The sequence below is a fragment of the Gossypium hirsutum genome, chromosome D07 (genome assembly GCF_007990345.1).
Source record: "Gossypium hirsutum isolate 1008001.06 chromosome D07, Gossypium_hirsutum_v2.1, whole genome shotgun sequence".
In the NCBI taxonomy this organism is placed as follows: domain Eukaryota; kingdom Viridiplantae; phylum Streptophyta; class Magnoliopsida; order Malvales; family Malvaceae; genus Gossypium; species Gossypium hirsutum.
Window position 1 is genome coordinate 11,294,350 of NC_053443.1, and position 17,369 is coordinate 11,311,718.

At 32.6% G+C, this 17,369-nt stretch overlaps 1 protein-coding gene across 1 annotated transcript; it reads right to left on the reverse strand.

Annotated features, from left to right (window-relative positions):
* Positions 1 to 13,964: 13,964 nt before the first annotated feature.
* Positions 13,965 to 14,749, reverse strand: LOC107956000 (polygalacturonase-like). Its single transcript, XM_041096804.1, has 2 exons — positions 14,324 to 14,749; positions 13,965 to 14,186 (listed from the first exon to the last, which is right to left on the reverse strand). Exons 1-2 carry the CDS (start codon positions 14,747 to 14,749, stop codon positions 13,965 to 13,967), a joined length of 648 nt encoding a protein of 215 aa, XP_040952738.1.
* Positions 14,750 to 17,369: the final 2,620 nt, after the last annotated feature.

Sequence of the window (17,369 nt, forward strand, 5' to 3'; positions counted from 1 at the left end):
AACAATCGTGCGTTTAGGAAAAACATTTGTTTATTTTGAAAAACTGAGGTTTCCTACTACTAGTTGTTGTAATCCATAAGGTAAAGATAATTAAAACCCAAAACCAAAGTCTGAAAGTCTAATTACAACCCAAAAACTTAGCCAGTAAATGTAGAATAGAAATAAAACCAATTATCGTAAATATGTGTTAAAAACCATGAAAGTCCAAAACCATGGTCACCGCCGGGTTCTCCGCTGCACCGATCCGTCTAGATCTAGGAATTACCTATGCACATTTAAACAAAACGGGTGAGTTTACAAAAATTAAGTGTGTAATCCCGTAGAAAATAAACAATAGCAAATCACAGTGCACAGTTTAATCAATTCTGGGCCAAGCTCTTTCAGTATCAGTAACAGTTTGGGCCTTAGCCCATCTCCATATAATATCAAATATGCAGTAGGGCCGTAGCCCATCACAGTATCAGAAGCAGTCATGCAGTATTCAGTAACAAAGTCCTACCCAACCAGCCTCTACACACCATCTCCGTCCAACCCTACACTCCATGTGGGGATCAAATCAACCCACCCATCCCTACACTCCAGGTAGTACCGGAAGAAGCACAAAACAGTAATTTGCAGCTGAGCTGCCAGTATGTTAGGCTTAAGAGCCTTTCAGTACACTTCCTCCAAATATAATCAACCCAACCCCATGCAATGCAACATACAAGTCATGACATGCTATCTTAGGACATTAGTACATATAACCAGTTCATTATACAAGCATACTATCATCATGCTCAACACATATATAAATCAAATAGTCAGTTCGTACAACTAGGGGTCTAAGTGATGCTAACCGACCCTACAGTAGGTTCACAGTCGACTTGGGCGACCCGTGCAACATTAGCAATCAACTCAGTGAAAATAGGCTCACACACCCATGTGGTCTGCCCGTGTGGGCCCACATGCCTGTGTGGCCCATTTGGCCCAAATTGGCCTTGGCCGCATGGTCCATTTAATGTAACCCGTGCAAGCTAAATATTCATAGATGTTTTTACTATTTACTTATATGTTCTTTTGAAGTTGTCTACTTGAGTCACTATTACTAAATTATTTATTTCTTAAGCTGCAAAATTCCAAATTATTATCCACTTACTGTCTTTGAAACTAGACTCAAATACCTTTTTACAATAAAATTTTTGAAATTTTTGGTTTAGCCAATAAGTACAGTAAAATCTTCAAACTTACCCCTGTTCTACTGTCTAACAGATTCGACCTTTCTTTGCTAAAAATTAATTATCTCTCAGTAAAAAATTTGGATGATGTTTTCATTTGTTTCTACTAAAAATAGACTCATTAATAATTTAAACAAGTAAATTTTAACGCCTAATTATTTTTCTCAAATTTTTTATGATTTTCCAAAGTCAGAATAGGGGAACCCGAATCCATTATGACCTTGTCTCACAAAATTTACTATATTACAATTCCATTACTTACATCATTTCTTCTATGAGAAACTCTTCTATGAGAAACTAGACTCAATAAGATTTAATTCCATATTCTATTCATTCTCTAATTTGATTTCCACAATTTATGGTGATTTTTCAAAGTTAGCCTACTACTGCTGTCCCAACAGCAAGCAATTTCAGCTTTTCGCCAAATTTCATTTTCTGCGTTTCGATACACACCTGGTTTTGTTTGATGCTAAAAAAGTCCCCGAGCACTCCAAAGCCTATAATTGAACAAATAACACTAATTTAATCTCACATAACGTGATCTCAAATTGAACTCGTATCGAGGTTTTAACCCATAAGCGACTAAACCTTACTTTCAATCTATGAACAGTAATTCCCAAACAAACTAAGACTCTGATTGGTGATTACGAGCCCTTGAATCCTCCCCTAATTTGCATAAACAAAACACTTCAAAAGAAAGTTAACAAATAGAGACAAATCACTTATCTAAAACTTACTGAACCATCATAGACAAATGAGGAAGGACACGAGGTAGAGTGGGAAAAGAAAAATCCAGAAGGCGAAGGGTGAAAAGAAAAATCAAGAAGATGAAGGGTGAAAGAGAGCAAAAATTTGGCAGCAATGAAGAGAAAAATGGTAAGAGGGTGGAGGGATTTTGGGAAAAGTAAAACAAACAAAGAAAAAAAAGATGAATAGAATATTTGATAACCATCCCAATTCCTTATTTCTCTCCATCAAACTCCCCACTAAATCCACTGCTCAGATTTTTAGTCCATCTCAAACTCTCCTGGACGTACGAGCAACAATAATTCCCACGCCAATATTTGAACACAGGACCTCCTTCACACCAACACTACACTTATCCACCAGACCAGCAAGCCCATTCTGTTAATCATTTGCCAACTTTTACTTAAAAGCCTACTGACCAAAGATAAAAATACAAAAATTTTCTCAAGTCCTGGCTTGAACTTGGGACCTCCTAAACACACCCAGAACACATAACCACTAAAGAAGACAGATATTTATATTCATTTAAAGAATTATTAAGGAAAATTATTAAGCAAACACATAACTACACCCAGAACAATTTAATGGTAAATTGATTAAATTTATACTAAATCTCGATTTAGGTTCATTTAAGAAATTATTAAGGAAAATTAGAAGATTCGTTGGTGTGCTACGAGAAAGCAAAAAATAAGGTGTAGGTCCTAAACTCATAAAATTTTTGAAAATGTTAAATGTCATGTTATATTTGATAAATTAGCTTGCTGATTGGATTGGCTTAACAACCAAATTATTAATTTTGTGAGTGACTGAACCAGGTATGTTTCAAGCCTTAAAAGATTGACATGTTGGCAAATTTGCTAGTTTGATAGTATAAATGTTTGATAGAGTTTGTAATTGCATATTTGAGTTATGAGATATGAGAATGTTTGACTGAATGATATAATGTGTTGAGATATTAAGCTTATGTATGATTTAAACGTATGAGTTATTTGTTATATTGTGTACTAAAAAGGGTGTTATTTATGCACAATGAAAATCCGTAAAGTATGTGAAATTGAACGATATTGATTGATACCAACACAATGGTAATTTGAAAGATTGGAACATTATTTCCATTTACTGAAAGTATGTGATTATTGAGAACATGCTGAGCATGTCAAATGAATGTGAAAAGTATTGAGATATGATTACGTATGAGATTGTGTGACATATTGCATATGCATCGGGTTGGGATTTTATGGTTGACGGAGGAGTTCCATAGAGTACTGGTGGCATATTAAGTGTGCATTATTCGTAATCAGTGTACTGCACCTGGAGTACTGAAGGGAATGGCAATTTATCGCATTTTTACTTACAGCTTGTCTGCATTTTAACTGGCAAAATTTTCTGCATATTGTTAGCGGTGGTTTTAACCACAACGGGCTTAAGTCCAAAATGTTTTGGAGTTCAAATGACAGGTTTTGGGGAACTCGTGGTGTGTAGCGGATGGTAGGAACCTTTTTGCATTGCATCATGCTCATGACGTATTCGAATGTTATTGATTTATGGTATGTGTTGTATTTTGTTGTGTTGAATGGTATCGAAATTAATGATTGTTACTCAAATAAATGATGTCCAATGCTCATACACCGTTTGACATCAATTTGATAGTGGCTATGTAATGATATGAAATTCCTATGATTGTTCTATTTTCTGCTGTTAATGCTAATATGGTTCATTTTATTTGATGTTTTTGCCTGTTTAAATAATTGTTCGACTCACACTGAGCTTTTCATAAGCTCACCCCCAATAGTGTTTAACTTTTCAGGTAAACCTAGAAATTAGGACCGGACTCATCATTCGAAGAATCACCTTGGACCTTGGATTATTTTTCTTAATAAGTACTATTAAGACTTTATTGGTTTTGGTTTGTAATTTTTAATTATTTCTGGTCTGTGGCTTGGTAACTTTTCTTTTAGGGATTTTTACATGCATGGATTACTTAAGCATAATAACTGGATAATGTATGATATCAAGCTTAAGTAAATTTTGATATTGTTCCCTAGTTTCTGCAGCCTTACAAAGGAACCATTTTTTAAAAAGAAATCGATAAGGCAACTAAGTTTCCAAAATGATTTAAAAATGGTTTTTTCGCTGCATTAGTTTAACATCGAGTTTTTTTTTAAAGAAAAGCGACAAGCAAGCGGTTTTTCTAAAACAACACTATCAACAAGAACATGAATCCTAAGTATACACGACCTAATGAATGAATGCTTTTAAGCTAACTCAAAGTACAACTACAATTTTCTTTAAAATGAGTTTATTTAAGGTTTTCAAAAGTAACGTAAGTTAGCTTAGCCATTTTGGTGGCTAATGTAGCCTTCTCAATCTAGCCATAATGTCTAGGTCGGGGTGGGAGGTTACATTTAGTGGTATCAGAGCCTTGGTTAAAAACCTTAGACTGAATTTTTAGATCTACCTAAATAAGTCTGCATGCATGCATACATAAAAAAGGGGAAATGGTAGAAAAACAAGCCACAAAGAATTTTGAAATTAATTCTCTAAAAATGAAAATCAGGTCTGAAACTCCGATGCCGATTGCCATAGAAAAGATACTATTAAGTTATAGGTAAACACTTGAGGTGTATTACTGTGGACATAGAACTGAAATAGTTAGTATTTAATTTTTCTTTGAAAATTAATCAAAGTTAGCTAGTCATTATTTTTTTCTGAAACTGTAGATCAAATTTAAGACCATAGGATGCATAATGAATAAACATAAAATGTGGAACCATAGGGAGTGTCGAGCTATCCTAATTGAGTCATTTTCTTTTCAAGGAATTGTGTCTAACCCTAAGATGAATGACATCATGATTGCACCTACTACTAAAAGTGAAAACCAGAAGGTTGGGGATGATGCAATGCCCCAAGCGATATTAGGAGTCTTAGAAAAGGCTTTCAAGATTTTGGTTGAAAGGACTAATATGGAGGGAGAGAGTAACGCTTAAAGTGCAAGAGAAATGAAAAGATTAAAGTTTGAAAAAGGAGAGAGTCTTCTTCTATTGGTCCAAATCCGCGACCTTTAAAAAGGGTCAGAGGAGCCAGACCTCAATAAAATGTTGTAGCAGTTATTATTGGAGAAACTGTTAGATCAGCTATTGGAGAAACTGTTAGATCAGCTAAGGCTCTGGTTTGTAGATATTGTGTTAAGCGTAATCTAGTAGAGTTTCTATTAAAATTGGGAATTGGGGTAGAGGAATCTGTTAGTAACATTTCCATAATTAGATCTATAAGATACATTTGGGAATTTAAGAAGATGTATTGTCTAGAATTGTGTTGGAATCAGTGTTGCACAAAGAAAGCTTGGTGACCCAGTTGAAGGAAAAGGGGTAATAGATTTTGTGATTAAGAAAATTTCAATGATGAAATTTCTTTAAGGATGGGAGAATTGTAACATCCCAGAAATCGGGGGTTAGTAGAATCGGATTTGTGAATCGAGAAAGAGTGGTCATTCCTTAATTTTTGAGATTATCTATGCATTTTTAGGAAATAAATGAGGTATTAGTTTGTTGGTTAAGTGTTGTGAAATGTTTCGTGAAACCCAAGTTTAAATCACTTCTCTCGCATCATTTTTATTATTTTGCAAATTTTACCTTAAACCCTAGTATGTAACATGCCTTTTTTTTAAAATAAATATTACAAAATTATTTCAAGAATGAGAAAAAAACCTAATGGTTAAAATAAATATAAGAAAGCATGGAAATTAAATAAGGTACTAAGTTTGAATCCTTTCCCTTGCGAAATAATTAAATTTTGCAAAATCCATTGTTTTTTAATGTGTGTGTCATCCATACCCTTAAACCTTAAGTATAAATACAAATTTTTATTTTATTTTTAAGTCTTTAATTCAATTTTTCCTTACCCTAGCCGTTCACCCTCTTCCTCTCCTCTTTTCTCTTCCATTTTCTTTCTTTCTCCCATTATTGTCGTCGCCTACACCTCCCATTTTACCATCTTTTTCTTCTTCTTTTTGCATCAAGATTGTCCACCATATCATTTAATATATCGCTTCTATTTGACCTCATCTAAATCAGCCCCAAATCTGAAATATTGAACCCCAAGATCGATCCCGAACATTGCCAAAAAAGTGCCATTGCCGTTTCTTTCAACTAGCTTGGGTAAGATCTCTTTTCTCTTCAATTTCTTGATTAATCTTGTCAATTAAAAACAAAAATTTCCAGATCTTGAATTTGGGGGATTTTAAATTATTTCAAAGGTATTTTTCCATATTTTAATGAGATCTCAAACCATTTTAAATTTAGCCCCAATTTTGGCCACCGTGGGTGGTGGTGCGTGCGCCTATGTGCAAGAAAGAGGCCTATTTTGTTTCTTAGGTCTTGCCCATATTTTTCCAGCATTAAATTGTGTTCTTGAATCCTCTTAATCAGCCTTTAATCTCATGTTAATTAGGGAGAGGCATTCTTGATCAATTAACCAATCGGATCCCACAAATCGTGAAGTGTAAGTGCAATTAAGGATAATTAGTTTGTTATTTCGACATAGTTGTTGGGTAAAGGTTCTGAATTGATTAAATTAAGGAATTTAATCATTAACCACCTATTTTTCCAGTATATTATTGAATTAGGTGCTGACTCAAATGTCTCAAATCATCCGTAAAGGCGAAGAACGATTGTACGTACGGTTCGCATCGATACAGTGGAAGGAATCCAACTAGTTTGGATTCATAAAATAGCTATAATTTCTTAACAGTTATAATTTCTTAACAAAACTCTAATACAACCTTAATAGCACACCGTAAATATTTATAAAAATATTTAGGGCTTGTTTTATAGAAACGAGGTCCCGATACCTTATTTTCTAAAACAACTCGACTTTAGGGTCATACCACTTGAACCTAATTATTCTTCCATTTAAACAAAATTATTAAATCAAATTTTATTATCACACCATATATTATTCGTAAGTATTAAATAATAATATTTACGGACTCACAAGTCAGATTGGTGGCCCCGAAACTACTATTCTGACACCACTGAAAAACGGGCGTTTACATGCTAAGAGTTCTCACAACGGATGGATGAGGTTTGCATAATGCATGGAAGAGGTTCGTACATGCACATGTTAAATTCACAACATGAAGACTGGGTTTGCATGTCTTACTTGCTTTCAGTAGAGCGCGGCCTCGTTTTCTAGTGCAGTATATAGTGTACTCACCTTTTTCACCACAATGTCTATTATGTGACCTTTCCCTTGCCTTTGTCTCTGCTAATCGATGCTCCTCCAATATTTTTAGCTTCGCATGAAAAAATGCACACCACATATTGTCTAAAACAATTTAATTCATTCTCTTCTCAACAACACCCCACTACTTACGTTATGTCTTGCAGATTTTTAATGTTCTAATACTTACCCCATTTCCTAACTTTTAACCCTCCTAACTTACATATATTTGTAGATCTAGACTATTAATTAAATGTTAATCTCACCTAACTCTTTCCTTTAAGAATCAGTCACTGTTCATCATATTCCTCAAGAACAAAACCATTTTAAACAACATTTCTTAGCTTCGCCACCTTCAATCCACCATTTTCATGAAGCCAAGTCATAAAAAAAACAAAGGTTATTTATATTTCCTAACAAAACCGTATATACTCTATTCAAAAGCATTTCGTGTAGATTTGATATGAAAATATATTGTTTACCTTCGGTCTTGCTATCCTTCGTGAATCTTGAGTAGTCCGCTCAAAAATCGAACCAAAGGTTAAGAAGAAAAAGTTGGTGTTTTACTTGAGAATTTAAAGAAGAAAATGGTGCTTGGTTACTTAGAAAATGTAATGCACAAGAAAATTTTGAAGGAAAATTAACTACCAGATGCAATAGCTTTTGAAATGAAGAAAGTGTAAATAATAATAATAATAATAATAATAATAATAATAATAATAAAATGAAATTAAAACATGAGAAGCGAATGGGTAGTGATGGCTTATATAGCCAAATTCATTTATAAAGGTCGTTTATTTATCATATAGATCCCTTCTAATTCTACCCTTGTTTTAATAAATCCCCCACTAACCATTAGTCCTAATTTACCTATATAAGTTCTCTACTTTCGCTATTACTCCTATTTAGTCCTAATTACTAACGTGATTTCTATTTACTCTATCATTAATCTATAATTTCATGTCAATACTATCAGCCCGGTGTCCAGGATGTGACAATCTAAGGTTGGGATAAAAATGGGTACATATGGTTAAAATTAAAACATACCTACAAGGCCGAAAAGTATACAATAAAGTGCTGCAAAGATCGGGAAAGGTATGGATGCAAACACTGCTCCAAATTTTCCTGCACAAAATATCATATATGTTAAGTGTAACACCCCTTACCCGTATTCGACACAAAAATAGGGTACGAGGCATTACTAGAACACATACACTTGTAACGTATTATACCGAGTTGTAAAATGTCATCCAAATTAAAACTTTCAAATTATTATCTTTGAGTTTCTAAATAAGGCTTATGAGGTCCAATACGTAATCATTCAACTAAGTCTTATAGCTTTCACCATTTGTTCATTTCATAGCCATTTCAATAATCATCATGTTCTTGTATTTCAGATAAATATATATATATAACAATACATAAACGTGCAATTCAGTACTTCTTCCGATCAATCACAGTTTCAAATGACTGTTTCATGTAAATGAACTCAATTTCACAGTTTAATATGTTTTATCACATAAAATTCGCTTAACATTTACCACAATTTGTCAGATTTGAGAATGTTATACGGAATTGAGTACTTCGTTTTCTCGATGCCATAGTCCAACTATGGTCTTACACGTAATCACATAACACATATCGATGCCATAGTCCAACTATGATCTTACACGAAATCACATATCATTTACCGATGCCATAGCCTAGCAATGGTCTTATACGAAAATCACATATCACAAGTTGTCATGGTCCAACCATGGTCTTTTCCGTCAATTCATCTTTTATCACTGAACGAAAGTACTCAACCCTGCGTTATACTCAATTTAAACTTATAATCTTTCACTTTCTTGTCATATGAATTTATCAATTATCACTTACTATTTACTAATCAATTTTTCGAACCAAGCTATCATACATCAATAATACCTTACCTGTGCTTCCTAAATTCAATGTTCGAACCTTATTACCATCAAATCCATGTCATTCAAATATGCAACCAATTCATTTCTCATTTATTCGACTAGTAAATTAGCCTCAAAATCCATGCCATTCCATCACACAAAATATACCATAAGACATACCTTTAACATAAACTAGCATCTTGGCCGAATTTGCATTATGCTATTTATTACCCTTTTTCCGGATCACATTACAAAACATTACAAATATATATTTTTGTATACTATAACTATGTATCAACTTGCCAACATGAGTTAATTCATAAACCATTCATGACATTACTTCATGCCAAATCATATACCAAACATACCACACACACATATGCTATGAAACTTTATTTCCCCACATGAGCTTAAATCATAACCAATAATGCACAAATATAAGCATCATTTCCATTTCAACTTTTGTCGATTATAATCGAACATATGACCAATTATACACAATTCATTCATATATTTTTATTTTTTCTCCTCCTCCTCTCCATTCCACATCCTTAATGTACATAACACTCTTATAAATAACATTTTCTATAATTTTACTATTCACTCATATGTATAATCAAAGCTGTCTATCCGAGTCAAAGTCACTAAATTATTTTTATATGGATCTACAGAGCTCCAAATTAAGATCCGTTAATTTTCCCTAAAACTATATTCACATATATTCTTACCATAAAATTTTCAGAATTTTTGGTTTATCCAATAAGTACAGTCTATTCTTTAAAGTTTCCCATGTTTCACTACTCTATAGTTCTATCCTCTCTTCACTATAAATTAATCATCTCACTGTACAGAATTTGGATGGTACTTAAGTTTATTTCACTTGAAAATAGACTCGTTCAGAGTTCTAAAAAATAAATTTTAGCTCATAATTATTTTTTTACAATTTTTAACAATTTTCCAAAGTCAGAATAGGGGATTCCAAACTCATTCTGATCCTGTCTCACTAAACTTAAAATATCTCAAAATTTATAACTCTGATGCTTGTTCTATTTCTTTTATGTAAAAATAGACTCATTAATATTTCATTTTATATCTTATTCACCCTCTAATTCAATTTCCACCATTTTTTGTGATTTTTCAAAGTCACACAACTGTTTCTATCCAAAACTATTTTGTTGCTAATTCTACTATTTCACAATTTCACTTTTTCACTTTCGATCACTATTCAATTCAATTCCACACATATATTCATCATTCAATTACACTTAGTCGTTACATGATCTCCTATATTTTCACTTAGTCAATTTCCCATTAAACACTTGGAATATACACGGATACGTAGAGAATTCGCACATAAGTGCCATACTGATATGTAGTCGAAGCTACCACTGATACGTAGCCGTAGCTACCACTGAAATGTAGCTGAAGCTACCACTGATATGTATTCGTAGCTACCACAAAAATGCAGCCAAAGCTACCACTGATCAATAACACTAGAAATGTCCACGGGCCTGTTCACACAAGCTGTCAGGTGTCTACAACACATGCTAGATCACCAAGCACCTGGGACTCACTGTAACACTGGTCTCTAGTGACGTGTCACTTGTATCCACTTCTATTCCTAAGTTCAACCGGGAATTTGCACTTAACACTTTATTTTAAACACTTTATCACTTGAATAATTCATGAACAATTTTCCTTCCACATTCAATATTGATTCACATATCAAATATAATTCACAATTTATAAAAATATATTGCTATTATTTACACATAACTTACTTTGGTGCAACAATATAAAAATTTAGCAATTTAGTCCTTAATAATTTCTTTTCTCCGATCAAGGTCGATTCCACTTCTTTCTTGATCTATAATAACACATTTGACTTATTTAATACTCACATTTATCAAAACAGTCCTTGACTCAAACTTTGGAAAATTACAATTTTACCCCTAAACTTTTGCATATTTACACTTTTGCCCCAAAGCTCGTAAATTAAAATTCACCCATTATTCTTATGTATTATGGCATGCTGAAAATTTTTCCATTCTATGGCAACATCAAATTCCCACTCTAACACTTACTTATAAACATTAGGTATTTTTACCGATTATATCGTTTTACTCGTTTTCACTTAAAATCACTTAGCAAAAGTTGTTTAAATTAATTTCAAGCTTCATATTCTACCATAAAACATCAAAAATAAACACATTTCACCTATGGGGATTTTTCAAAATATAAACCCTAGATTAAATTATTGCTAGAATAAGCTAAATTAAGTTATCGGGACTCTAAAAACGTAAAGAACATTAAAAATGGGGCTTGGAATCACTTACTATAGAGATTGGAAGCTTGAAAACCCTAAATATGGCTTCCTCCCTTATGAAATTCGGACAAATCTTGAAGATGGATAAGAATTTGGCTTGTTTTGTCTTTTAATTCATTTTAATTACCAAATTACCAAAAAGCCCTTCATTTAAAAATATCCTATTTCACTTATCTCATGTTCATTTTTGTCCCACCATTTAACCAATGGTCTAATTACCATTTAAGGATCTCCAATTTAAAATTTCATAGCAATTTCACACCTACAGCTTCTAGAACTCAAGTTTTGCACTTTTTACAATTTAGGTCTTTTGACTAAATTGAGTGCCCAAACGTCAAAATTTTTGAACAAAATTTTCATGAAATCATTCTATGAAACTGTAGACCATAAAAGTATAATAAAAATAAATTTATCCTCGTCGGATTTGTGGTCTTGAAACCACTGTTCCGACTAGGCCCAAAATTGGGCTGTTACATTAAGATTAAATCACTATTTGGATCTAATTTAATAACTTTTTTACATTGGAGTCTGAACTTCTTTTTGCCAAAGTTAGGTTTTGAGCTTAGTAAATTGTTCTTGCATTGATACCTAAATTAGGTAATCGTTCCCAGTTTGGGGCTTGACTTTTTTCTTGTCCAAGTTAGTCTTTGAACTTAGCAATTGTTCCCACATTGGGGCCTAAACTCTAGGGGTTTTAAGGACTAACTTGAACAAAAGAAAATTCAAACCCCAATGTGAAAACAACTGCAAATTTCAAGGTTTAATTTAGATAAAAAAAATTTAGGCCCCAAAGTAGAAACAATTGCCAAATTTAAGGTTTAAGGTTCCACAATATGGGAAAATTTGTCAAGTTCACATCTCAAAAAGTAATTTAACCCTTTATATTACCTAAATTTTTATTTCTTATCAACATATATTCAGATATGAATATAAGTATGATTGTTCAAATATATATATACATAAAAGATCAAGCATATCAATGTTAGACATATACCAAATATAGAGAAAAACGTCATGAAGCTAGCAGTTACCTGATCAACTCGGTGACTTGAACCTCAGGTTAATCCTAGGAGTCTGATGTTTTCCCTGAACCATATCTATGATATCAACATGGGAGAATAATGCAACACTAGCAGCTTGCACCAATGGCTAGTCTCGAAGCATATCTTACACGAAAATCGTGGAACTGGTGACCGTTTCGAATAGTCAATCAAGCATTATCCTAATCCCTTGCAAAATTATTTCAAAAATCAACCACCTAGGAAACATATATATGTATAAATGCATTCATTCAATGGATTGCCAATGAGGGATTGGTCCTTATTGTAAGACCAACAAGGCCCTAAGTTAGAGTTTAATCTAGGGAGGATTTTCTTCGGTTATACGATGGTTTTTGGGTAACTTGTTCTCGATTTTTCCAAGGGAAGGGCTTGTTTGATTGATAGTTATGTTAAACTGTCCTAACTGGCAGCCAATGCCACGGCTTAGTACGTAAGCCGGAGGAGGAGTTACTTATTCGTTGCAATGATGGGTCATTTACTATATAGGCTATTAGGAAAACATAAGCATAATAACCTCCAATAACTATTGGCATTCTTGTTCCAAAAAGTGCTTGGAGAATCGTGTTATCATTTAAAAATTTGGCTATTAGGTTTTTTTTATCCACTTTGTCACTTGAATTTGACAAATAAATTCCTTTTGGTCTTTGAATTTAAGGTATTATCCTTTAAATTTTAAAAATTTTATATAAATTTTCAAGCGATGATTATATTCAGTGTCAACAATTGAACAAGTGGTTGAACAGGTTAAACCATCGATTTTTAATTCAACCAGTTTGATGGATTCCATCGCCAAACATTTTATACAACTTCGACAGCTTTTAATATTCACATAATAGTAATTTTATCTCTCATCGTTTATATATTGTGTCAATTTGATCTTGATTCTAAAAAATTCAACTCCCTAACATTTATACAGTGCAATTTTTTTATTTTTTACAGTTTTGCTTTTGTCTGTAACATTCAAGGTTAAATTTAAAACAATAAGAAAAGATAAAATTATTATATTAAATTTTTAGATTTTTAGTTTTAATATATTTTGGATCAAATTTAATTGATAAATTTATTTTTTTGCTTTTAACCTAAAAGAGTCATAAAAAAAAGCAAAACTATAAAAAAATTTAAATTATACAATGTGCAAAAGATAAAGGTTCTTTTTAGAATCAAAACTAAATTGATAAAATGTATAAATATTGACGATTACAATTTTTATTATGCTAATTTTATAAACTAAAAAAATTTAGATAAATAAAAAACAAAATAATTAAATAGTATCTAGTTCAGTAGTATTTTAATAGTAATGATATCGTAAGCCTAAATGCATAAAATGTTATCACATTGCAATATTTTTTGTTGAAGTATATTTTTAAAAATAATTAAGTTTAAGAAAAAATTCTTAAAAACATAGAATGTAAAACAAAACAAAATTTGTATGCAAAATAAAAATAATTATAGCAGTCACAACCTCATCAAAAAAAATTTATACCTATGCTACTGATTAAGCAATCGGGGTCAGTTTCGCTGCGATAGGGGCAAAACATGCAGCTGGATTTTGTTTGCCACTAACTTTAGGCTTCACGTTCGAACATTGTGATATTGCAGGTCGAGTCGGCCTACTGTGCGTAATTTCACTGTAAATAATCTTGACAACTTCTGGAAGCGCAGAAGTACCATGAATATTTTTGAAACTAATGTTGCTTAGTTTAACTTTTGATTCTTCCTTCATCAACAAAATAATGATTTAATGACCGATTAACTCTTTTTGTTCTCTTACGATTTTGATAAATATGTACATACATTTATTTTGCATTTATTCCATGGGCACTATTTCTAATCAATTATAATAGGAGAACTGACATTGGTCACGGTAATATCCTCAAAGTGAATGTTCGAACAAGTGTCGGGTTCAGCACCTGGCCAACTTTTGATTCTAACACCATTTGAAGTATTAGTCAAAGTGCAATTTTTTACTGTAACTCCATCAACGGGTTCTTCATTTTTAAACAATCTGAGACTGCCAATATTAATACTATGTCCTGGTCCACAAGTTACTCCATTCATAACCAAATTTTTGGAACCATCCCCAATTGAAACACAATCATCACCAGTTTTTATCTCCGTGTTAAGAACATTGACCCCATCTGATCTCCCAATGTGAATCTCATCTGTGTTTGGGCTTTCTCTAGGTGCTGATACGGTCAAATGTTTGAAAGTAACGTTTTTGCATCCTAGAACATTAACGTGGAACTGCTTGTTGTCTTTGGTAGTTATACCTTGCACCATTGTGTTGGTTAAAAAATCAAACCTTAGGTTGTGTTTAATTTCTGAATGAAACAAAAAATAATTATTACTTAATTCTATTTATAAAAAAAAAGTCATAACTTCTCAATAAGAACAGAACTTACAATAGGAAGTGAATCACAATAATCGTGCTTTTCGCAACCTTCCCTTTTATAAGCAGTGGTTCCCTGGCTATCGAAAACTCCTCCGCCAGACAATTTGAAATTTTCAATTCTATTGAAGGCAATCCATTTAGGCTTCTTAAAAGCACTAGGGTCTGTCGGAGCCTTCACAATGCCTTCAACTTGAAGCTCAATAGAAGCCTTACAAGGGCCATTTAAGGTAGTTGTACTTAAAAAATATATCGCTTTTATGAAACAAACACAGGAAAATGTAGAAAATATTTTTCAGAAACCATTTTCAATGAAACAAATAGAGCCTGCCTTAACTGAGTTGGTGTCACAAGCCAAGGGGCACTGGCTCTATTGGGTAAATTACTTGAATTCAAAGTCTCATTGCAATTTCATATAATTATTTCATGTATCAGCAATGTTCTACAAGTGTAGTTATAATGCTACTAAGTATCTTTGTTTTTCATTTTTTAAAGAATAAACATAATATGCAAATACGCTTTTCTTTTATTTTAATTCAATTGTAAGTTTTTTTTAAATAATATCCATTCAACGAAAAAAGTTTACAAGTGAGGACCAAATCTCGAATAAATGTACAAAATAAGATGTAAATAAAAAAAATGAATTACAAAAGAAAATCATACTCTGTTTGAATCAATTTGAAAACTCTATCATATATTGGTGTTTAGCCATTAGGACTAAGAAGGTTAAACCTTGATGTGTAGAGTTTTTCCATGCCCTCACTACTGTTACAATGCACACACCTCAAGCACCCAATAAATGTGAAAAGATTGAGCAAAAATAGGCAAACTAAATATGCCCAAAAGCTCCCAAAATGGGAAATCAAACCCTTAGCAGAGGAGCCAAGCAATGCATTATTATGTCGAAAAAGAGGATGCTCATTCGCATCTCATTAGCGTCCACATACCGGTACTATGTCGGCTAATACAAAAGTCAACGAGAAAGAAGATAAAGGGGGAAGAGAGGGTTGATTGTCAGCCATATAATCGTCAACAACCACACCGCCAGCCAAAAGGTTAAGGCCTTACTTTAATAGCAATGTTGACAACTTTAAATATTAATGTTTAAATTACTCTTGCCACTAATACAAAAATATTTATAAAAAAATTAAAATTTAAATAATATAAATTAATTAATAATTCCTAAAATGTTTTGAAAAATTACTCGACTTGCCATCTACTACTACCCTTTATCAAAGGAAAAGCTAGTAAAATATCTGCAACTACCAAACCTAATTTTGGGAATTTTAGGTTGGTGGAAAAAACCTATTAAGATTAGAAGGAAAAGTATAAAATTCTTCAATCCTATTATCTCCTCTAAATGTTCTAAACTTAACCCACCATGACATCCCTCTATCTTTCTTCGATTTCTCCACTTTTATCGTGTTGTCTAAGATCACCGCCACCGTCAATCCCACCATCGCCAGTGATGAGAACACGGTGTTCACGAATGCATTGAACTACAAAAATCATTCACTTTTTTACCCTCTTTTATCATTGAAGAATATGGGATTCAAGTTTTTTTTAAAAAAAACACTTACCCAGGCTGCATCGATGTGAGCGAGGTCATGATGGGATGGGTTCCAATATTGGTTGAAGAATTGAGGGATGGAAATCCCTAAGAAGAGTTATAATCCTGTTATGATAAGGTTTCTCATGCAATTCATGTTTTTGAATTGTAGACACGATAATCTAGCGGAGCCTGCAATCAACAAAGCAACAATATTTTCATTAAGGTTACTAAGATGGGATAAACCAATATTTAATCCTAAATGAAATAATTTTTTTTCATCTTGGTCCATATTTGTCTTTGACAAAATTGGGAAATTTTGTCATCAGCTTGGATTCGGATGATGTAAAATTTTTAATCTACGACGCCATCACCTAAAATTTTAAAATCTAAAAAACACAAGAAATATATTAAATTATTAATTTAAAAAAACCAAGTGATGGCATAGCAGAATTTAATAATATCATTTTAGTATACTTTAATGGAATCTAAATTTAAGGATTAAATTGATAAAAGTTATTAAGTTCTTAAACTACTATGACCTTTTATGGTAAAAAAAATTTTAAACCAGGCTTGAATTTGGATTAATTGAGTAAAGATCTATATGACACCCCAAACTCGGCCAGGACGGTCCAACTTGAATTTCGAGTAACACATTAGCCACCGAGGTAACTCTCCAAAAAACTACCACAAATCACACCAACGATTCATACCCACCATACATATACAGAATATTTCATACAAGCATTTACTCCTAAGAGCATGCTTTTCTAAATCAAACTATAAGTTATATAATAAGCAGAATAAGGCGTACATCGATTTCGGCAGGTTCTACTAGCTTCAAAATGTCTCGTTAGTTCATATGGGCAGTATCATATAATTCAAACAGAAAATTCAGCCAAACAAGCAAACACGGAGATTAAAAAAATCTAAAAAGTTAAAATAGGCCAAAAAATCCAATT